This window comes from Dipodomys merriami, unplaced genomic scaffold, assembly GCF_024711535.1.
Source record: "Dipodomys merriami isolate MVZ:Mamm:240054 unplaced genomic scaffold, mDipMer1.0.p SCAF_56, whole genome shotgun sequence".
NCBI classification, from domain to species: Eukaryota; Metazoa; Chordata; class Mammalia; order Rodentia; family Heteromyidae; genus Dipodomys; species Dipodomys merriami.
Window position 1 is genome coordinate 5,929,313 of NW_027206135.1, and position 22,306 is coordinate 5,951,618.

The window sequence follows — 22,306 nt, forward strand, 5'->3', positions numbered from 1 at the left end:
CATTTCTTTGCCGTTGGGTCCTTCAAGTGTGTCTCACATTTATGACCACTAACTGGAAACTCAAAGCCCACCAGCACCTTAAATCACAAGTCAAATACCACGCGGGGCTTAGTGAAAAGATCGGAGTTTTCCTCCCCCTCCTCTCACCCCTCCAGCCCAACTCTCACAGCATTCAGCTCCGCCAAACCCTGAACTGATCAACCGAGTGATGGATTCTGGTGACTGGGCTTAGTGTTAAGGGTACAGGGAAAATGGCTGGCACTAGTTCACTGAGGTTTGCCTCCACCTCGCAGCTGGAAGTGTCAATGTGAGAACTTAAAGGGGTATTGATAGGACTCATTTCTATGATGACAGTATGGCTGAGTGGTGTAAAGCACTGTGCTCAGCTTGCGATCTCACCAGAAGGTGTGGGTTCGAATCACACTTCTGACAAGTTGGTTTGCTTTTTCCTCACTTTTGGTCCTTTATTTATTTTCTCTGGATTGCATCATCCTCTGGACTACATCACCTAATAAACACGGTTCAAATTCTTAGAAAAAGAACTGCTAACACACACTTTAAATTTTTATTCTTATTTTAAGGATGATGTAAAGAGGAATTACAATTAACATGAGTCAGGTAATGAGTACATTTCCTTTTGTACAATGTCTTCCCTTCCCTCACTCTCTCCCAGTCCCTCCCTCTCATCTCCACCCACGACTTACATAGTTCACTTTCAGCAGTGTCCAGTGAGCTCCACTGCTGCACATTTTCACCCTTTTCCCTAGAGTTCTCTATCCTTCCCCTCCCTAAGCTATACAAGCAAATACATCATACAAAAAGAAAAGGGGGGAGGATGGGATGAGAAGGGGAAACAAAGGAGGCTACAATGCTTGATAAGAAATGTACTCATTATCTTGCCAATGTAATTGTAACCCCTCTGTACAGTATTTTCACAATAAAAAAGAAAGAAAAGAAAACAGAATCATCAAAAAAGATGAGATCTCTTGTTTCCCTATCTTGGAGTTCACATTTCAAATGGTCCCAGACACTCACCTTTTTTTGTTTATATTACTTTGGGGTGGTATTTCATTGTTACATTTCAACAAATTTACAGTGTATTCCTATCAATTTCACCCACGTCATCACTTTCCCTCCCCCTCCCTCAATTTTTAAAATCTGATGGATCTATCTACATGAAGATTATTTGTGCTTCATTATAACCATTATAAATACATGAAGGAATTTTCTAATTTCAGGCCCCACCTCAAATCTACTCTATCTGCCTTTTGGAGATTCCCAGGTGACTCAAATGCATATGAAAGTTTCTGAAGACCTGCTCTATCTAATCTACATGCCTTTGCACAGGTTGATCTTTAATCTGGAGTATCATTCCCTGCTTCTCACAAGGCTACCCTTTCTCAGTATCCATTCACAATGTTTTAAAGGATGTACTTAGAACAGAAGATAAGAAGTTACATACTGTTTCTAAGGAAAATGATAGTGCATTTATAAGAGAAATAAGTAAGAAAAAATAGTTCTCAAATGAAACTGAATCTTAACCAAGTATTTAAGGTTAACATCACCAGTAATTTGTCATGTTGATATCATATACCCCTGGTATGTAGAGAATTTAGGAGACACTATAACCAAAAGCAAATTTTTGGATTGACTTCTAGAACAGGAGGACATCAGTGGAAAAGTCTGAAATCAGAATAAATCTACAGTTTAGTTAAGTAGTATTTTACCAGTGTCAAGTTCTTTGGTTTGATCAGTATGTTGTGGTTATATAAGATCTTAATATTATGACAAATACACAGTAATTGTAAATACATTTGGTATCTAAAATTGTAACACTTTTTAAAACTTGGAAACAATCACTTGTGAAGAGTAGGAGATCCTCAGGTCTCAGCCTCCTGAGGAGCTAGGATTACAGGTGTGAACTACCCCAGAGCTGCCATTCCCAGTCATTTTAACTTTAGGTTGATGGATTAAACTCTCCATTCTCCATTTTTTTTTTTTTTTGGGGGTCCGGTTGTGGGGCCTGAACTCTGGGCCTGGGCGCTGTCCCTCAGCTCTTCAGCTCAGGGCTAGTGCTCTACCACTTGAGCCACAGTGCCACTTCCGGCTTTTTGTTTATGTGGTGCTGAGGAATCGAACCCAGGGCCTCATGCATGCAAGGCAAGCGCTCTACCACTGAGCCACCTTCCCAGCCCTCCATTCTCCATTTTTTACCTCTATTTCTCTCCTCCCTTTCCCTGCACTATAAGGACATGTCTTCTTCTCTTAGTCCTCCTACCTCAGTAGTGTGTTTCTGCCTCAATCTCTTCCCTTTATCCTTTTTCATACATACACAGCCTTGTGAATTTTTTTACATCTCTCCTTCAGAACCTACTCCAACATTTTCAACTTCTGAAAGCCAAGTCCCATCATTTATCTTAATGGTTGAAATGAAAATCAAGGAGTTTTCTTCTTTTAAAGTTTATTTAGATCTATATTCACTTAACAGAACCCATACATAAAAAAAATAGGTGAAAACCAATGTGAAAGTGCTAGCATACGTTAATAATAAATTAATGAGTACTGCTTTTTTTTTTTAATAGGAGAGGTTATTACTTACTTTAATCCATGACATAGACTTTAGTTATATAACATACTGAGAAGCAAGTTCCTAGCTTTGGGAGCAAGATTATTCACCTAATCCCTAAAGTTATAGGGTAGGATTAGAGAAAACAGAAGTCTCAAAAAATGAACTTTTATAGATGAGGGCCTGCTGAAAGGAAACACGGAGAAGGTTCCAAGTCTTCCCAGCTCATTCTAAAGGCTCCCAGTTAGGGTAGAAGCTGGGCAAGGCAGTAACCCATTGAATTAGTTCTCCCTGGTGTAGAATGGAGGCTAGCTGTTAGAGTACTTTAGACTTTGCCAGAAAACCACGCAGATATCCAGGTACAGAGAACAAAGAAAGGTTTATTGCCGGGGAAGGGGCCGGGAAAGACCCCTTCTCACAAGGGAGAAGTGAGAAGCAGCTCTGGTTATTGTCTGAGGTGACCTATATTACCCAGGAGGTTTAGGAGGGGCTAAATGGGGCTAGGAGGTGGAGATCCTGGTGTGGACGTGAGGGCCAGGGGCTTCATCATGGCAGACTAGGATTTATGGCTGCTGTCCAGACCTGAAGGTCATTCTTAGGGGCTTTGTTGCCTCATATGGTGGTAGCTGTCCCAGAGGAGTGCCATCCCAAGGTATAGGGGGTTGGAGGCTGATTATTTACTGCCTTTTTAAATGGGCCTAGTGTTGCCTAGGAAGGGAGCATGCTAAGCTGTGGAGAGGGGAAGGAGTGTACTAAGCTATGGGAAGGGAGCTCATTGTGCTAACACTAGCCCAAGCACGGGAGGGTTTGCAGAAGGATTGCAGCTCATTGAATGGAAAGGCACATACTAAGAGTAGCCTCAGAGCCAGATGAAATGGCTGCTTTCTAAGTATTACCAAAAATTTCCTCTGGAGCCATAAGGCAATATTATTCTGTGACAAAGCAGAAATAAGAGACAGGGTGGATATGTTTTACTGCAAGATATTTCATTGTTCGTGTTGATGGCTCAATGGTAGACTTTTTGTATACCACATGGGAGACCTGGGTTCAATTCTAGCCACTCCAAGACTAATACTTCGCTTTTCAGGCCCTAAATTTGATCCAATATTTTTCTATTCTAGGGCTGTTAACAATTAAAATAAAAAAAAAAGTTGGCCCAGTCATGTGTGATCTTTCAGTTCAGTTCCTGCTCCTCCACCAGCTATACTCACAGGGACCAGCCCTTTGCACTGGTGCTAAGGAGTTCAGGAGTGCCCTGACCACTCTGCTTTGGGGACAAACCCAGCACACTGGGCTGGAGGTCCAAAGTAGCTGAAATGTCGCTTCTATTCTCAAGACTGGTCCCCAATCCCTTTAGAAAGACACTGCATATTTTTCTCTGACCTGGTAGGGAACAGAACCAGTGCCTAGAAATTGCCGCAGTCCTGGTCCATCCACATGTTAATATAATAACTTGGTGCATTCCCATAAGTCTGGGGACTACCACTGAGCCACCTTCCCAGCCCCTTTTCAAATATTTCTTTATTGAGATTACATGACTACTGAAAATACTTTTTAAAAGAAAAAACAATAAAACAAGCCCACAACACCCCTATGTGAACCAAACACCTGCCTCTCGTGTCACAAACCCAAAACACCTATGATCTTTTTTTTTTTTTTTTTTTTTTGGTCAGTCATGGTTCTTGAACTCTGGGCCTGGGCACTGTCCCTCAGCTCTTCAAGTCAAGGCTAGTGCTCTACCACTTGAGCCACTGCACCACTTGTAGTTTTCTGCATGGTTTATTGGAGATGAGTCTCAGGGCACCCAGCACCTATATGTTCTTAAGTCATTTCACCTATCTGAACTGCAGCTTCCTCAGTTTTAAAGTGAATGATATTGGACTACTTGTTTGTAGGAATTATCCAGGTTTCAAGGTCTCTGATTTCAAGTGTTAAAGAATGTTCTCCTTCCACAAATATGTATTGAGTGCCTTATCATTTGTCAGACACTGAACTGTTGCTTTATCATGTGCCAGACATTGAACTAGCCTCTGAGCAAACAAAGCACTAGACTTCTCCAGGAGCTCACAGTCTGATAGAAAACAGACAATATTCTAATGGAAGAGTCAGACAATAAATAAGTAAACATACAACACATTAGTTGACAATAAGCACAATGGAGAAAAAAGCAGGAAGGAATTCAGTGTATGGTAGGAAGTGAAGTACTAAATGATCAACGAACCTTTATTGAAAATGCAACATTTGAATAAAGACCTAAAGGACATGGCCTTTGTCCACTTTCTATTTCTATAACAAAACATCTGAGACAGGGTAATTTACAAATAAAAGCGGTTTATTTAGTTCACAGTTGTGGACACTGAAATTTCCAAAACAGTTACCTACATTGGCTTGGCTTCTGATAAGGACCTTGTATTGCTACAAGAAAAGCTTTTTTGGAGGGTTGGGCAGCTTGCTAGGCAGGCATGGTGCTACTGAGCTAACTACCAGACCAGAAAGAACATTCTTGAATTAATAGGCTGTGTGAAGAAGTATAATTGACTTGGTGAGTTCAAGGAAGACAAAAATAAGTAAGTAAACAAGGAAGAACAGAAGGAAATGAGATCAGAGACACAAAAAGGAATAGGATTGTGTAGTGTCTTGAACATTGTAAAGGTTTGAACATTTGCCAAGTAAACTTTTATGTGGTTTTGAGCAAAGAGGTGAACAAAACAAGCTGTGGATCCCAGATTGCTTTCAAGAAGGGGCTATGGGAGAAGGAAAAGTGTGGACTGGACAGCTGCTGCTGTTATTGCTTTTCTTTTCTTTTCTTTTCTTTTTTTTGGTTGGTCATGGGGCCTGAACTCTGGGCCTGGGCACTGTCCCTCAGCTCTTCAGCTCAAGGCTAGTGCTCTACCACTTGAGCCACAGCACCCCTTCTGGCATTTTCTGCTTATGTGGTGCTGAGGAACTGAACCCAGGGTCTCATGCATGCAAGTCAAGCACTCTATCACAGAGCCACCTTCCCAGTCCTGCTATTGTTTTTAAGCCATAAAATTAGCTGCCATTTGTCCTGAGGATCCTGGTACCATCTGCCTTTGTGATTCATCTAGCCCCATTGAGCTTCAATGGTCTCTGCACACAGAGAAGTATATCCCAGTGTCCACTGCAAATACAAATACCATCATCAGGAAGAAAGGAACTTGAAACCAAAATAGAGAGATGGATGGAATTGCTGGACCTAGTGGGAGAGGCAGAGAAATGGGGAAAATGATAGTTATTAAGGCAGAAATTTGAAATGAACTGTCAGCCTTTGTAAATGTCACCCAAACCAAGAACTTAACACAAGGCCAAGAGTAGATAGGTAGGCCAGGAAGTCTTCAGAAGATGCCTTCATCTTTCTACCTTCCCCAATAAAGACTTTAGCCTTTATTATCCCAATAAGGTGTCCTGAGCAGAGCTGTCTGAAGTTATAAAGGACAAAGATTTTGTGGTCATCTAGACTTGGCAAATGTGACATGAAATACAGTATGCATATTCTTTCTAACAGGTTTTCAAAGCTCGCCCTGGCAGGGACAATATTTTGCTATGTAGCTCAGACTAGCCTCCAACTTGAGATGCTCCTGCCTCAGCCTCCCAAGCTCTACAGTATCCCACCACACTGGGCATACTGAAAACATTTTTTTCTGTTGATCATGGGTCTTGAACTTGGGGCCTGGATGCTGTCCCTGAGCAATTTTGCTCAAGGCTAGAACTCTACCACTTTGAGCCACAGTTTTCTGGTAGTTAATTGGAGATAAGAGTCTCACAGACTTTCCTGCCCAGGCTGGCTTTGAAGTACAAGCCTCAGATCTCAGCCTCCTGAGTAGCTATTATTATAGGCATGAACCACCAGTGCCCAGATGTTTGAAAGCTTTTTTTTTGGGGGGGGGGGGTCAGTCAGGGGACTTGAACTCTGGGCCTGGGCGCTGTCCCTCAGCTCTACAGCTCAAAGTAAGCATTTTACCACTTGAGCCATGGTGTAACTTCAGGTTTTCTGAGTGGTTTATTGGAGATAAGAGTCTCACGGACTTTCCTGCCCAGGCTGGCTTTGAACCATGATTCGCAGATCTCAGCCTCCTGAGGCTAGGATTACAGGCATGAGCCACCAGTGCCCAGCTTGTCTGAAAACTTTCAATGTATATTATTAATATAAAAAGGACAGAGCATGCAATATGTTCTACATCAATTTAGCCACAGAACCTCTCATTTTAAAGCACTTCTCCAGGAGTTACATGACTAGAATGACCTTTGGGGAGCATTGAATTAGAAAATCCATAAACCACCTCAATATATCTTTACCCACCACCTCCTCTGAGCCCAGAGGGCTGGGAGGTGTTCATTGACCAGTACTAATCTGTCACTGGAGCATATAATACCTCCTAAAAAGCATGATGAGGACTCCACAATGCAAAACTTCTTAAGAACAGAGCTGTAGTTCTGCATAGTTGGAGAGAACTACCCAAGGCAACATGGCTCTCCTGAGCGAGAGCTTAGGTTTACACCTAAACTGAAAGGCAGTAAGTAACCACCAACCTCACAATTCCAGAGATAGAGGGACATCAGATAAAATGGAGGGTTTAGATGAGGTGGGAACAATGGAGGGTAATTATGTCTGGTAGGTGTATTTGTGAAAAAAAAGATGATTTCATTAAAATCCCAAGTGAATGACACCTATCCTCATAATTGCTGAGACACAAATCAGAAGACAGCACACATCCACCCAGCTGTCAGGTCAACCAAAACTTTTTTTTTTTGAGGTGGGGGGAGGTCTGATCATGGGGCCTGAACTCTAGGCCTGGGGTGCTGTCCCTCAGCTCTTCAGCTCAAGGCTAGCACTCTACCACTTGAGCCACAGCGCCACTTCTGGCTTTTTTCTTTTTGCTTATGTGGTGCTGAGGAATTGAACCCAAGGCCTCATGCATGCAAGGCAAGTGCTCTATCACTGAGCCACCTTCCCAGCCCCTCAATCAAAACTTTAGCATCTCATTGACTTTGAGAGGACCACTTATGAAAATACAAGTCTGAAAAGATCCATAATGCCCTCACTATCCATCCTTCCAAGGGCTGAAAATCCTTCAATGGTACTGGTTCTTACTTTGGACAGTGATGGCCACAGATTTGGATGAGTAGGACATCCTTCCTATATTTCCTGTGCAGTAGTAATCACCACTGTGACTAAGATTGGCATTGGGGATGGAGAAGTTGCTACTGAAATGGGAGAACTTCTTGGATGTCCCATTCTGGTAGAAAGTGATCTTGTTCAGAAAGCTGTCTTTCCAGCTGTGGCACCTCATCACAATGGTGTCCCCCTCCTGGAACACCAGTTGAGGGGTCTGAAGCAGCAGCCAGTCTGAAAGACAGGAAAGGACACAGACCCCCCTCAAAGTCTTTTGGCTCACTCTTAGACCTCGACTATCCTGATTGGTGGGACCTCATGTGCAGAGAAAGAGCCTAAATTCAGAATCAGCTTTGGATTTTTTGTTGGTTGTGGGGTTTGAACTCTGGGCCTGGGCACTGTCGCTCAAGGCTAGTGCTTCAGCACGTGAGCCATGCACCACTTCCAGTTTTCTGGCAGTTAATTGGAGATAAGACTCTCATGGACTTTCCTTCCCTTGGCTGGCTTTGAACCTCAGATCTCAGCCTCCTGAATAGCTAGAATTACAGGCGTGAGCCACCAGAGCTGGAATCAAATAGTTTTGATCTCTAATTCCAGCTCCACTCATTTATGCACTCTGAAACCTTGGAGGAGTAACTTAATTCTGTCTGGGCTTCAGCTGCCAGTCTGAGGGTGCTCAAGTTTCACTACAGCCTTCAAGAACTCTGCAGAGGGCCTAAATAAATAACTGTGAAGAAACTGTAGATTACAAGATCTCAGAGTAGGTGAGGGACCACCACAAGATGGTGTATACTCAAAGTGTAATAAGACCATGCATCTACTTATAGTTCCCAGATATGCTTATCTTCTCTTTCCTCTCCTGGGAGAAGGCAGCTACAGCCCTGTCCTGTCAGGAAGGACACATGAGATCCAGAGATCCAGTCCCTTCCTGGAGGTGGGGAGAAAGAAATTCAGTCTGACTGAGGAGCTACTCTGAATGAATAATGGCAGTAAGAGGTAAGTCATAAGCTTGCTAAATACCTCTTAGGGGGGTAAGTGAAGAGCTACAACAGTAGTCATCATAGTCACATGATAGCTCTTCTTTATGGAGAGTCTACTATTTCAACAGAAACTTTGTAAAATTGTTGATGTGTTCAGCAAACATTTACAAAGCCCTGCATTGCCTCAGGTGCTGCAAATACAGAAATGGATGAGACACAATTTTCAATTCAAACTGCCTAGAGGATGATGGAAGAAAAAGACAGAGCAGGACACCCAGCACTGAGTGTGGAGAAGGGATATAAAGGTTAGGGAAATGTCACTTCTTCCCAGAACTTAGTGAGTGAGGAAGGCATTAATATCCCTGGGAAGCAGGCAAGGGAACCAACCGAGAAGGAGTAAATGAATTCATCGTATTTACATGGTTGGCTGCTTACAGGACTGAACTTCAGTTATGGTCACTCTGTGTGTTTTGACTCTACATGAACGTGAACGGGCTTCTGTGAAATGGGGACTTCCTTTTCTCTCACACTCAGCTGCCTGTCTGTTGCCTTAGAACCTTCTTGCTTAATCAGGGCTGAGGCAAGAATAACCATTCACATGCACTGAGGTATTTCTTAGGAATTTGCACAGACCCCCCTCCCCCCACCCATCACCAACTCATACACTAAGCAAAGGGATGAGTGAAAAGGGCAATGCATGAGGAAAAGCACTTCTAGCAGCTCAGGACTAGGCTTGCCAAGAACAGGCAAACTTGTGCCTTGTAAGCACATTTGCTCCCTGCTGGCCTCCCAGCCCCTTCCTGGGGCTCCCTCTACTTACCGGCTATCACAACCAGATGCACAGGGTCACTGAGGCTGGTCTGGCTCATCTGGCACCTGTACTCCCCACTGTCATTTTTCTTGGCTTTAAAGTTGTAGTTGGGCTGGACCTGGGCTGGGATGGATTTCCCATTGTGGAACCATTGTGTGGAGTGGTTCCCAAGGTTGTGGGACCCCTGGCAAGTTAGTGTCACATTGTCTTCCTGGAGCACTTGGATCCATGGGGGCTCAAGTTTCATCACTGCCTTGAGGAGATTTGCTGAGGCCAGAAAGCAGGAGTGGTAGTGAATAAACTGCGGAGCAACTATGGATTCCCAAGAATAGCTCAGAGGAGTACACAGACCACAGAGTCCCCTTGTAGACCTAGCTAAAGATCTATGCACACATGGTAGCCTCTCTCCCTTGGGTCTTTGATGAATCCAGTTAAACTCTTTTTTTGGCGGGGGGGGGGGGGGGGGGGGGGGGCAGGGGGGCAGTTGTGGGGCCTGAACTCTGGGCCTGGGCGTTGTCCCTCAGCTCTTCAGCTCAAGGCTAGTGTTCTACCACTTGAGCCACAGCACCACTTCTGACTTTTTTCTTTTTGCTTATGTGGTGCTGATGAATCAAACCCAGGGCCTCATGCATGCAAGGCAAGCACTCTACCACTGAGTCACCTTCCCAGCCCCCTCCAGTTAAACTCTTACCAAGAATCATATCCTAAGGCCTACTGCAATGAATGCCCTGCCCATATTGAACCCAAGTCTGATTCTTGGTAGAACCGACATGTCCCTACAAAGTAAATACAGTACTTCATTCTGAAGAAGTACCATCATCAGAACAAACGAGCATCTGGGTGCTAGTAGCTCATACCTAGAATCCTAGCTACTTAGGAGACTGAGATCTAAGATTAAATTCCTTGGCAGCCTAGGCAGGCAAACCTGAAGATTCTTGTGTCCAACTTATCAACAAGGAGCCAGAATTTGAGGCATGTGGTAGAGTGCTCCAGCCATGAGAGGAGTAGGGGAGGCCTTGAATTCAAGCACAATAAAGGAAGCAAAACAAACCTGGCACTGGTGGCTCATGCCTGTAATCTTAGCTACTCAGGAAGCTGAGATCCAAGGATTACAGTTCAAAGCCAACCAATTCAAGAAAGTCTGTAAGACTTTTTTTTTTTTTTTTTTTTTTTGCCAGTCCTAGGGCTTGAACTCAGGGCCTTAGCACTGTCCCTAATGCTTCTTTTTATTTAAGGCTAGCAATCTACCACTTGAGCTACAGCACCACTTCTGGCTTTTTCTGTTTATGTGGTGCTGAGGAATCGAACCCAGTGCTTTGTGCATGCTAGGCAAGCACTCTACTGCTAAGCTACATTCTTAGCCTTGTCAGATTATCTCCACTCAACTACAAAAAAAAAAAGCCAAAAGTGGAGCCATGGCTCAAAGTAGTAAAGCACTAGCCCTGAGCACAAAAGCTTATCCTGAGTTCAAGCCCCTGGACCAGCATACACACACACACACACACACACACACACACACACAAACACACACACACACACACCCATACACACACAAATATGAAGGAGAAGAAGGAGGAGGAGGAGGAGAAAGAAACAAAAACAAACAAGAAATTAACAAACTTACCACTGTGCCTATCTATGGAAGCTGTAAGGGAGAAAAGAATAGGTCAATGTAGAGCAGCAGAAAATGGTACAAATTAGTTGTAAGGACAAGTGACTTGGGGTTCCTTTATTTCCCTACCCCCTCAGGAACTATTTTCCTCAAGAGCTTGTTTCTAGTAATCTTTCATCAGAATACTCATCTATAAATATTTCTTATTCCTGACCCCTTAGCATGGCTTCAAAGTAAGCTTGAACTTTTGGTACAGAATGGTCCTGCTCTTCACAGGACTAGCTCCTGGAGTCTGAGTAATATTGGTGGCTGAAATTACCCTAGTCCAGAATGACCCTCACTCACCAAATACCAGTAAAATTGTCAGTGGTTGAAGCAGCCATTGATTCCAAGGTTGTACATTATGAAACATTTGGAACTTCAACATTGTCCTAAGACTTCACCCAAGTCCTGTGGCGTGTAGTACATGAATTCAGAAAAGAGGAAGGAAATTATTTCATCTTCTATGAAACAGTCATCAGTCAGGAGACTCCATTTCTGCTAACTAATCTCTAACAAACCAAGCTCAAAATGGAGTCAACTTTGCAGATTAATCTGCCTTTCCTGTTGTGCCCTTGTTCAAAACAAAACAAAAAACAAAACAAAAAACAAAAAATGTGGGTTTTTGTTTGCTGGTGAAGAAACTGATGGGTGTGGAGTGATCACCAGGAGGACAGCTGAGATGAAATCCATATCTTAGATCTCATTTTAGTGTTGTTTCCAGAACACCCTCTGTGCTGTGTCACTAGCTAGTATAGGAAGTTCCAAAGGAGCTTTAACCAAGACAGGAAAATAAAAATACCCTTCTAAATATGCAACCAAAAAATCAATGTTAATAAAAGTAGTTAGCTGCAGGAGAGAATCTAAATATACTACAAACAAGGTAATTTTTCTCTACTTCTGTCCTACATACACACAAGAAAGTTTTTAAGTTCAAGAACAAATTTTGAAACATGTCTTTAATTCTACCTATTCCAGAGGCTGAGATCTAAAGGATCATAGTTCAAGGCCAGCCCAGGCCAAAATAAAGTTCATGAGACTCCATCTTAACCAATAAAAAGCTGGATACAGGGGTGGGAAGGTGGCTTAGTGGTAGAGTGCTTGCCTTGCATGCATGAGGCCCTGGGTTCGATTCCTCAGCACCACATAAGCAAAAAGAAAAAAGCCGGGAGTGGTGCTGTGGCTCAAGTGGTAGAGCGCTAGCCTTGAGCTGAAGAGCTGAGGGACAGCACCCAGGCCCAGAGTTCAGGCCCCACGACCAGACCCCCCCAAAAAAATTAAAAAAAAAAAGCTGGATACAGTGATGTGTGGAATGTCATTCCCAGCCACTCAGGAAGCATAAACAGGATTATAGTCCAGGCTGACCAGGAAAAAAGTTAGACACTAGTCAAAAAATAACAAAAGCTAAAAGGTCTGGTGGCTAGCTCAAGAGGTAGAGTGTGCCTGGATGGTATGAGGAAAGCCCTAAGATCAAACCCCAGACTGAGAGTATGGCTCAAGTGGAAGACCCTTAATTCAAACTTCAGTACAAAGAAAAGGAAAAAAAAAAAGGATAGGAAAACCATAAAGCAATTTTAAATCTCATTAAAAGAAAGAAAAGAGTTGGGTGCTGGTGACTCACACCTGTAATCCTAGCTACTCAGGAAGCTGAGATCTGAGGATCACATTTCAAAGCCACCCCAGGAAGAAAAGCCCATGAGACCAGAAAACCAGAAGAGTTACTGTGGCTCAAAGTGGTATAGCACTAGCCTTCAGCAAAACAGTTTAGAGACAGTGCCTAGGCTCCCAAGGTCAAGCACCACAACAGAGAAAGATGGAAGGAAGGAAGGAAGGAAGGAAGGAAGGAAGGAAGGAAGGAGGGAAAAAGGGAGGGAACGAGGGAACGAGGGAGGGAAGGAGGGAATGAGGGAGGAAGGGAGAGAGGAGAGAGGGAGGAGGGAGGGAGGAGAGAGGGAGGGAAGAAGGGAACGAAGAAGGGAGTGAAGAAGGGAGGGAAAAGAGAAAAGATTGTCTATATGCTCTAGGTACTTTGGACAGAAAATATATGGATAGTGGGAGGGGGTTCCATCTAACTGGAGTTATCATAACATCCCACAGATTAAGCTCTTGGGCTACAACTTGCCCCCATCTAATGGCATGTCAGGGCCTGCTTAACTTCTTTTTTTTTTTTTTTTTTTTTTTTTTTTTTGTCAGTCATGGGGCTTGAACTCTGGGCTTGGGCGCTGTCCCTCAGCTCTTCAGCTCAAGGAGAGCATTCTACCACTTGAGCTACAGCGCCACCTCCGGTTTTCTAGTGGTTTATTGGAGATAGGAGTCTCACGGTCTTTCCTGCCCGGGCTGGCTTTAAACCGAGATTCTCAGATCTCAGCCTCCTGAGTAGCTAGGATTACAGGCGTGAGCCACCGGCGCCCGGCCTCCTCTTCCTTAGGTTCTATTAATTGCTAGAATGTTTCACAGAACTCAAGGAAAGAGTTAACACTTCCCAACTAATTAATAATAAAGGATATGATAAGGAATACAGTTCAACAACCAAATAAGGTATGTAGGGCATTGAAAGGGAAAACCTAAATAAATTCTATAGCTCTATTTGCTTTTAGTTACTTTTAGTTGACTTTAAAAATCACCAATTTTGAGTGCTGGGAAAGTGGCTCAGTGGTAGAGTGCTTGCCTTGCATGCATGAGGTCTTGGGTTTGATTCCTCAGTACCCCATAAGCAGAAGAAGCCAGACGTGGTGCTGTGGCTCAAGTGGTAGAGCTCTAGCCATGAGCTGAGGAGTTCAGGGACAGTGCCCAGGCCCAGAGTTCAGGTCCCACAACTGGCCAAAAAAAAGAAAAAAGAAAAGAAAAAAAAATCACTAATTCTGAGACCATAAATCTAAGCAATATATATTTGACTGCCACTAGCTTTGCTGAACATACTAGCTTTGCTGGATGTGTAGGTCATATAGCAACAATTGCCTAGGTTGCCTTTTAGGAATATTGTCAAAAACAGTCTAGTTGGGCTGGGAAGGTGGCTCAGTAGTAGAATGCTTGCCTTGCATGCATGAAGCCCTGGGTTTGATTCCTCAGCACCACATAACATAAGCAGAAAAAGCTGGACAAGGTGCTGTGGCTCAAGTGGTAGAGTGTTAGCATTGAGCTGAAGAGCTGAGGGACAGGGCCCAGGCCTAGAATTCAGGCCCCAGGACCAGCAAAAACAAAACAAAACAGTCTAGTCAGTGGCTCATGCCGGTAATCCTAGCAACTCAGGAAGCTGAGAAATGAGGATCACAGTTCAAAGTCAGCCTGGGCACAGTATGGAGAGTCATACTATGGCTCATACTGGCATACTGTGGCTCAAAGTGGTAGAGTGCTAGCCTTGAACAGAAAGAGCCTGAAACAGTGCCTAGGCCCTGAGTTCAAGCCCCATGATTAACAAAAAGCCCCATGACGAACAACAACAAAAAAACATGAAGAAAGATTTTGCATGCGTAGGCCACTAATTACCTCATCTAATCTCCTTTCCCAAGCCTTAAACTAGAATGCTTGTGTGTGTTTGTGTGTGTGTGTGTGTGTGTGTGTGTGTGTGTGTGTGTGTGTGTGTGTGTGTGTGTGTTCAAGCCTCACAACCTAAGATTACAAGGGAGAACCATCAACATCCGGTTCCAATTTCTTTTAATACAACCACAATTGGAAGTAGAGGACAGAGTATCCCATTCCACAATTTTCAATTAAGGATAATTATATAAATTACATTCCCTTTTTTTATTCTACATCTTCCCTTTATTCTCTTTAGCTCTGCTTCAGTGGTAAATCTTCCTAACACATCAATCTTTCCTCCTACAGCTGAATCAATATGAACAGTTACTGAATAAAATCATAACTGTAGCTATCCTTCAACATTGAGGCACAATCTCACTGAGGAAAGAATTGTAACTAATGAAAAGCAGAAGTTGTTCTTAGGAATGGCTTGGCATTATTGGTTCTATGTGACTGTCAATGCTCCTACTTCACTCATCTTCAGGACAGACCTTGTTAATGAAAGGACATGAACAGATAGGGCTGCCTTTTGAGAAGACAGACAAACTGGATGGACAAGGAAAACTCAATGTCCTGAGGATGATTTAACTCCAGGATCCCTAAAGAATACTATGCCATTATGTAAGCAAAAGGAAATGCCCACTTACACATGGAAGCAGAGTACAGAGCCTTATGTTTTCCCATGCAGATTTGGAAAATATACCTGAACCTTACCTCAGGAAGAATTAAGATTTGAGTTTCATGCCTCTAAGCATGGCTGCAACCTGAATGGGATTTATCTTCTGCAAAACTCATTTTAATGAATGACATTAGTGTACAGTGGGCTCCAGGAGCTTGGTTAAATAAAGTCTTCTCTAATAATTGATGTTTGACTCCAGTTGCTAACACAGAGTTTCAACATCCTTTGGAATCTTCTGGGTGCTAATATATTCTGTGCTAATGAGGTGACAGGTAATGGACTCTAGAGAGTTTAAGGATGGAAAGAACTCACCAAAAAGGTACAGTTCTTAGCTTAGTACTCACAGTACTTAGCTTAGCAATCTCAGCACTATATGATATTAATGGAAAAAGATAAAGAAGAATTAGTAACTAGTCAAGCCCATGATGTAGCTATGATAGAGGATAGAGACAAGGGAAACCACTACAAGATGGAATTTGGGGAAATTAGGGTGGGTAAACACATCTGGGACCTGAAAGACGACTAAAACAGGTTGACACACATGTTCTATTAATGAATGGAATTTTATATGTAAAACCCATAGTTATGTGGGCAGTCAGGAAAAAGTGAGATTGGGAGAGGGAGTGGGTAGATGAGGAAGTGAATAGGAGAGGGATTGGGTGGGTGAGAGGATCCCTGAATTGGGTCTGAGAGGTGGGGAGTAAGCAAGTGACTGAGAGATTCAGTACCTGTATGAAACAATAAATGAAATAATGACCAATTTGATGAAAGAGTTCTGTGGGTGAAAGGATAAGGGTGGAATAAAGGAACACATACAAGACGAAGCGAAAGAGTAGAGTATTTGGGGGAAGAGTGAAAGGGAAGAGGGACTCATGATTACTAAGGGTGAGGGAGTGACTGGGAGACACGCAGTTGAGGCAGTTGAATGATAAGGTGAACAACCAGTGAAAAAGTGAATACGCCAGTGAGTGACCTCCACCAGAAGGGAGAGAATGAAGGAGATAAAAAACAAACTGGTGAGTAATTAGCAAGAACATTAGTTAAAACTGAACAAGGGGGCGGGGAGCAGGGATTGTGAAGAACAAAAGAGAAAGAAGTGAGAAAAATGGCTGAGCTTAGGGTTGGGGTGGGGGGAGCAGCTCAGGGGGAAGGGGATATGCAAGTGAACAAGCAGGTGAGTGAGGTGAGGGAGTCCTTGGGGTGGTAGGACAGGAAAGAGCGGGAAAGAGGGACAGAGGAAGGGAGCTAGTGAGGGAGTGAAAGACAGAGGGAGTGATGCAACACAGGAGGGAAGGAGGCAGGGAGGGTAAGATTAGGAGGGAAAGGGAGAGAGGCAGGCAGTGGATGGGCCAGTGGGGGAGTGTGGGGTGAGTGAGTGGTGGATTGGAAGACTGGGTTTGGAGATTGTGATGGGCTGAGGCTGGAGAAAGGTGAGTGGAGGCTCAGTAAGATTCAAGAAGGAAGTCAGGCGGTTGACTCAGGTGTGGATGGTGTGTGTGTGTGTGTGTGTGTGTGTGCGGGCAGGCACGCGTGCGCGAGCACTGCTGCTCACAAGCACACTCTTGCTAGGATAGGCTGGTGGTGTTGGTGCAGTGTCAGCATTCCTCTCTCAGCTGGCCAGGCCGGGCGAGTTCTGGGGTGGCCAGATGAGGAAAGGGAGATGTTGGCTAAGGAAGGGAAAAGCAAAGGGAAGAAGCTGAAGGTGGCAGGGTGGGGTACCAGGCCGGGGAACAAGCAGGCAAGCAGTGATGCTGCCTGCAGGAGGAAGGGTGAGTGCGCAGTTGGTTGGGGCCTGGGAGGAGCGCTAGTCCCAAAAGGGGGTGGGTGGAGTTGTGTGGTGGAGGCAAGCTGGGAAGTGGAAGGGCAGTGAAGAAGGCAAGTGAAAGTGGGAAAGGAAGAAGAAAGGCTTCCCTGACCGGGAATCGAACCCGGGCCGCGGCGGTGAGAGCGCCGAATCCTAACCACTAGACCACCAGGGAGCGTGCCGCTGCCTGCACGGAGCACTCGTCCTGCAACCCAGCAGCGCTGCCGGACACTCACCGCCTCTGGACACCTGCCATCCACCGGCCCCGTGGGTTGGAGGTATGGCTGGCCAAAAAGACAAGGACACTGGCGAGCCGGTTGCCTGGCCGACCTCCCCCTCGCCCTCCCCCTCCGCCTCCCCCCTTTGCCCGTCTCCACTCCTCCTCCCTCGCTCCCTCCCCGTCAGTCAAGCCAAGGCAAGGCAAGGCAAGGCAAGGCAAGGCAAGGCAAAGCAAGCGGCAGCTCTCCTCCTGCCTGTAGCCGCGAGCAGCCCGCGCAATCCTGGCCGGCTGCGGCAGTGTCCAACACAACACGCGTGCACTCCGGCACCCACGCCCTCTCCTCCGGAGCTGGCTAAAAGGTCGGCCGGCTGCATTGAGTCGCCTGGTGCTGCAGCGTTGCGTTGGCCGGGAATCGAACCCGGGTCAACTGCTTGGAAGGCAGCTATGCTCACCACTATACCACCAACGCCACACGCCACGGCCAGCGCACACAGCACGCCGGCGACGGGCGCGGGCCACAGCTCCTGCGGGGAAGGAGGCGGGGGTTGCGGAGTGCGGGTGCCCGTGCCGGTGCGGGTGCGGGTGGGGGGGAGCGCGTGTCTCGCACCTCACTTCTCTGTGGGCTGGGACACGCGGCGCTGCCGGGCCAGCCCGAGCCACACACGCACGGCCCGTCCTGCGCCACGCCCGAAGCTGCTGGCTGCCCCGCAGCCACGCAAAGGGACGGGTTGGGTCCAGCCTAGCCTCCTGGTTCCTGCGGGGCGCCCTCCGAGCTCCCGCCGCCTGACTGCTCCCGAGCCCTGCGCGGCACGCCTGCGGGCTGGACGCGGGCGCGGCGACGCGACGGCCGACAGCCACAGCGTCTCCCTTGGTCCGACCCGCAGCCCAGCACCCCCACTTGCAGGGCCCGCTCGCCGGCTCGTCTGTGAGTCCCGACTGGTGGCTGGGCGGCAGACGCCGACGACGGCGAGCGAGAGGTGGAAGGCGAGCGCTCGGGCGCTGGCTCGGGGGGCCTGGAGCTGCTGAAGTGAGGACGCCTTGGAGCAGAGAGGCCGCGCTGGGTGGTGGGCAAAAAGAACGCCACAGCGGCCTCCCCGTCGGGGAATCGAACCCCGGTCTCCCGCGTGACAGGCGGGGATACTCACCACTATACTAACGAGGATGACGCCGCCTGCCGTCGGGGACACAGGCCCCTCTCCCACAGCCGCGCGGACCCGGACCTGGGGCTCGCATCTGCCCTGTCTGGCCTCCGACCCCAAGCCCAAGCCCAAGCCCAAGCACGCGCGGCCGCGCTCTCCCCACAAGCCCGGCCCCACCCGCCTGCCAAGGACCCACCCGGGGCCACCTGCCGGCCGGGGTCACCTGCCCGCCGCCGCCGCCGCCGCCGCCGCCGCCGCCTTCGCCTCGGTGCCTGTGCGTGCGGAGCCGAGCAAGAAGCACCGGCCGGCCCGCAGCGGGCTGGTTGCGCGCCTCCAGCTTGCACGCCGCGCGCAGCCGCCGCTCGATCGTGGGGGCGGGCGTGCGCTGGACCTCGCGGGACTGAGACCCTAAGCCTCCCCGCTGACCCCGTTTGCCCTCCGACCCCCAGACCGGCAATACAGCGCGCCGAGCGCACCCCGGTGGAACGTGGCTCCCGGCCAGGGCCAGGGCGCACGCCTGGCCCTGGCCAGGCGAGTGGAGAAGCCAGCAGCTGCGCCTCGCCGTCAGGATGGCCGAGCGGTCTAAGGCGCTGCGTTCAGGTCGCAGTCTCCCCTGGAGGCGTGGGTTCGAATCCCACTCCTGACAACCTCGTCTTTTGGCCACAGACACTCAGGGAACCCTGCCTGCGGCCCGCCCACCCCAGCCAACAATCACAGCACTACCTTGCCTTCTCCTCCTGCCTTGCCCTCGCTTTCTTGCCACCCTCCCTTCTATCTTGCTCCTCCTGTCGCCTCTCCCTCCCTCCCCTCGGGGTGGCGGGCAGGGCCTTCTACCCACTGTCAAAGTCCATTCCCAGGCACGCACACACGCACGACCCACCAACTCAGGTGGAGCTTCACCCCTTCCATCTACCGCTCCCTCCTTCTTTCCTCCAGTGGCTTGCTCTGCTGGCCCTCCACCTTCCATCTCCCCTTACCCCCACCATTCTACACCCGCACACACAACAAAAGACATGCGCACGCGCGCGCACACACACACACACTCAAGCCCAGTGATTCCCTCCAACACAACCCTAACCAACAAGCCCACACAGTGACAAAGACAGACTGACTGGTGGCTGCCCTGAGCCCAGCAACCGCTCACACCTGTGCCATTTGGAAAGCCCTCCCACCCATCCCACAGCACCGGCTTACCACAGCAGGGCCCAGGCAGCCACTCGCCCAAAGCCGCACATTTCTGCACACCGAGGCTCTAGGGGACAACCCTGTGCCACTTCTTGTCCTGTTCACCAGTCTCTGCCCCACATACCCCCCACCCCGTCCTCTGACTCGTTCCCTTTTCTCATCCCGTTCTCACAGCACCCTGCCGGGGTTCACGCGCTCCCTGTCTTCCCATCCTCCTCCTCATGGGACAGCTGGCCTTGGGGTTGGACGCGCTGGCTGCATTGCTTTCTCTGCCCGCACTGGCCAACATCTCTCACAATGAGGCACACCCAGGCTAGGCTCGCCAGTGAGAGCCAGACCCCAGGAAAAGGACAAGGCAGGGCAGGGCAGAGCAGGGCAGGGCAAAACAAGGGAACAAAGCTGCTGAGCCATGCCAACACAATGACCGGCATGAGTGGACAGGGCGGCTTAGCCCCAGCCCCGGCGTCGACCACCTGGACACCACAAAGCACCCCTAAGGGAAGGCACAGGGCCTGGGCTGTGGGAACACACCAGGGCAGCCCCGCGCCACCGCAAGTGGTGCCTCTGACCTGTGCATCGTACCACACTGGCCAGGCCAGGCCAGCCAGGCCGGGCAAGCTTCGTCAAGAGACGGCATCCACACTTTGGAGAGTACTGGTGGCTGTGGAAACCATGGCACTCGGCCACTCACGGAAGCATGCCGCATGGCACGGCAGGGCGGGACGGACACACGTCGCACCTCCTGACCCAGATGGCAAGGGGGAAAGGAGTGAGTCTACACCTCGCTCACCACGCCCCTTCCCTGCGGCACCGGGCGCCCCACCGCTCCCTCCTGGACCGACTGACTGTTTGGGAGCCAACCTTTTTTTCTACTTGCCCAGCTGCTGGCTCCCTGTGCCATCCAGGATCCCGGCGCACTCTTGAAGCCAGCAGTTGCTCACAGGGCAGGGAGGCAAGGGCCGGCCCTCGCCTCGCCGACCTGGGAGCACATCTGGGGCATATCCAGAAGTAGCACATCATCTATGCATGGGTGGTTCAGTGGTAGAATTCTCGCCTGCCACGCGGGAGGCCCGGGTTCGATTCCCGGCCCATGCAAAGCACTACCATAGCATATTTTGCTCCCGTGTGTGCTCTGCTCCTTACTTCCCTCCTTTACACACATGCACACGCACACGCACTGCCAAACACAACTATTCCTTTGCCCTTTCTTGCCCACCACTCCTTCACTCTAACCCATTTCACACAAACACAAAAGCAGCCCACCACACTGCACCTTCATCCCAGCCTGCCACACAATCTCCTCACCCTCTGATATCTCCTACCCATGGACATGACCACCCTCACTTCAAACTCCTATCTAGTCCACAAACTGCACTTTCCCAGTGGCCACAACACCTGCTCCCTGCTCTCCCACCACGCCCCACCATCATCCGCGCACACCAGGGACCTCTCAGGACTTCCCATAGAATCATCCCATGTCCACGTGGCCACCTTCACTGTGTCGCCCAGAGCCACAGCATGTCTTCGAATACCCCCACTGCACCACAGCTGACACCCACACCTGTCTCCAACCTCACCCCACCCACAACTCCTCATCTCCCACAACTTGGTTCAAGGCTCACCACTTGCACCTCGTCTGCTCCTTGGGCATCACTGTATGAGCCTGGGCCTGTACTTCATTACATGTCACTAGACTTCATTCCATAAACTCGCCCCGTGCAGGTTTGGTCTCAGTGGAGAAGTGACGCCACCATTCTCTTGTGCACTAGCTTTGCCTACCGCTACTCAACCACTGCACACACCATGTAGTGTGTGAAGGGTGGGGGTATAGAGTCATTCTCCCAATCCGATTCTGTGTGTGTGTAGGGGGGGAGTCTGTGTGTTTGTGTGTCTCTCTGTGTGTCTCTCTGTGTGTCTGTGGTCTGTGTGACCCACTGCCTGTCTCTGGGCAGTCACTCTTCCAAAAGCCACATGGGGGATGGGGACTCTAGAAGCGCCCAGGGTGACCTCCTGATCTGGTCAACAGTTCTCGGGACCTCCGTGTCTTCCTACCATGTCCCCAACCCCTTCCATTCTCTCTGCACCCGGCTGAGGGTGATGCTATCGGTGTCTTGCTGGGAAACGGTCCTCCTTCTCCTCTGGAGACTGCTTGGCTCAGAAATGGGAAGGGGGATGTCTTTCTCTTCCCAGATTGGCCAACACCTCTCACAATGAGGCACAGTGAGGCAATAGACACCAGTGATAGCCAGACCACCACCACCACCCCCACCACCACCACCACCACCGCTGGAATCAGACAGGAAGTGGAAATGGGAGCAGGGCAGCACAAAGCAGAGTAGAGTAGAGCAGAGCAGAGCAGAGCAGAGTAGGGGTGACGAGCCGAAACAATGGCTCAGGTGAGTGGAGTGTGGAGCATAGGGCCAAAGCCTTAAGTCTGGGTCACGTGGGTGGCTAGCCACAGCTCCAGCACTCAGCACCTGGACACCACAAAGTACCCCAAGGAGAAAGCACCTGGCCTGGGCCATAGGAACATATCAGGGCAGCCCCTCGGCGCCAGGAGTGATGCCGCTGACCTGCACGTCGGACCAGACAGGACAGGAGAGGACTGGACAGGCGAG

General features: G+C 48.4%; 1 protein-coding gene and 5 non-coding genes across 7 annotated transcripts; 2 read left to right on the forward strand and 4 right to left on the reverse strand.

The window, feature by feature from the left end:
• Nucleotides 1-4,807: 4,807 nt before the first annotated feature.
• On the reverse strand, nucleotides 4,808-21,810 carry LOC138812110 (low affinity immunoglobulin gamma Fc region receptor III-like). 2 transcript variants are annotated; one of them, XM_070000039.1, is made up of 6 exons: nucleotides 21,741-21,810; nucleotides 13,811-13,958; nucleotides 11,116-11,136; nucleotides 9,501-9,758; nucleotides 7,680-7,934; nucleotides 4,808-5,783 (listed from the first exon to the last, which is right to left on the reverse strand). In XM_070000039.1, exons 2-6 carry the CDS (start codon nucleotides 13,815-13,817, stop codon nucleotides 5,668-5,670), a joined length of 657 nt encoding a protein of 218 aa, XP_069856140.1. In that variant the 5' UTR covers nucleotides 13,818-13,958; nucleotides 21,741-21,810; the 3' UTR covers nucleotides 4,808-5,667. The 2 variants fall into 2 exon arrangements, with proteins under 2 accessions (XP_069856140.1, XP_069856139.1); XM_070000038.1 differs by lacking the exons at nucleotides 13,811-13,958; nucleotides 21,741-21,810 and adding an exon at nucleotides 11,449-11,560.
• Trnae-cuc (transfer RNA glutamic acid (anticodon CUC)) lies at nucleotides 17,248-17,319 on the reverse strand. The gene has a single exon. It is a non-coding gene; the product is annotated as a tRNA-Glu (tRNA).
• Nucleotides 17,762-17,833, reverse strand: Trnag-ucc (transfer RNA glycine (anticodon UCC)). Its single transcript has one exon. It is a non-coding gene; the product is annotated as a tRNA-Gly (tRNA).
• Trnad-guc (transfer RNA aspartic acid (anticodon GUC)) lies at nucleotides 18,455-18,526 on the reverse strand. Its single transcript has one exon. It is a non-coding gene; the product is annotated as a tRNA-Asp (tRNA).
• Trnal-cag (transfer RNA leucine (anticodon CAG)) lies at nucleotides 19,067-19,149 on the forward strand. Its single transcript has one exon. It is a non-coding gene; the product is annotated as a tRNA-Leu (tRNA).
• On the forward strand, nucleotides 20,713-20,783 carry Trnag-gcc (transfer RNA glycine (anticodon GCC)). Its single transcript has one exon. It is a non-coding gene; the product is annotated as a tRNA-Gly (tRNA).
• Nucleotides 21,811-22,306: the final 496 nt, after the last annotated feature.

Coding starts and splice junctions, on each gene's coding strand:
- LOC138812110 (XM_070000038.1), bottom strand. CDS start 11,530: ATGTTGAAGTTCCAAATGTTTCATAATGTACAACCTTGGAATCAATGG. Junction 11,137..11,448: donor GACAATTTTACTGGTATTTG/GTGAGTGAGGGT, acceptor TCTCCCTTACAG/CTTCCATAGATAGGCACAGT. Junction 5,784..7,679: donor TGTGGCCATCACTGTCCAAA/GTAAGAACCAGT, acceptor CTCTCCCACTAG/GTCCAGCAATTCCATCCATC.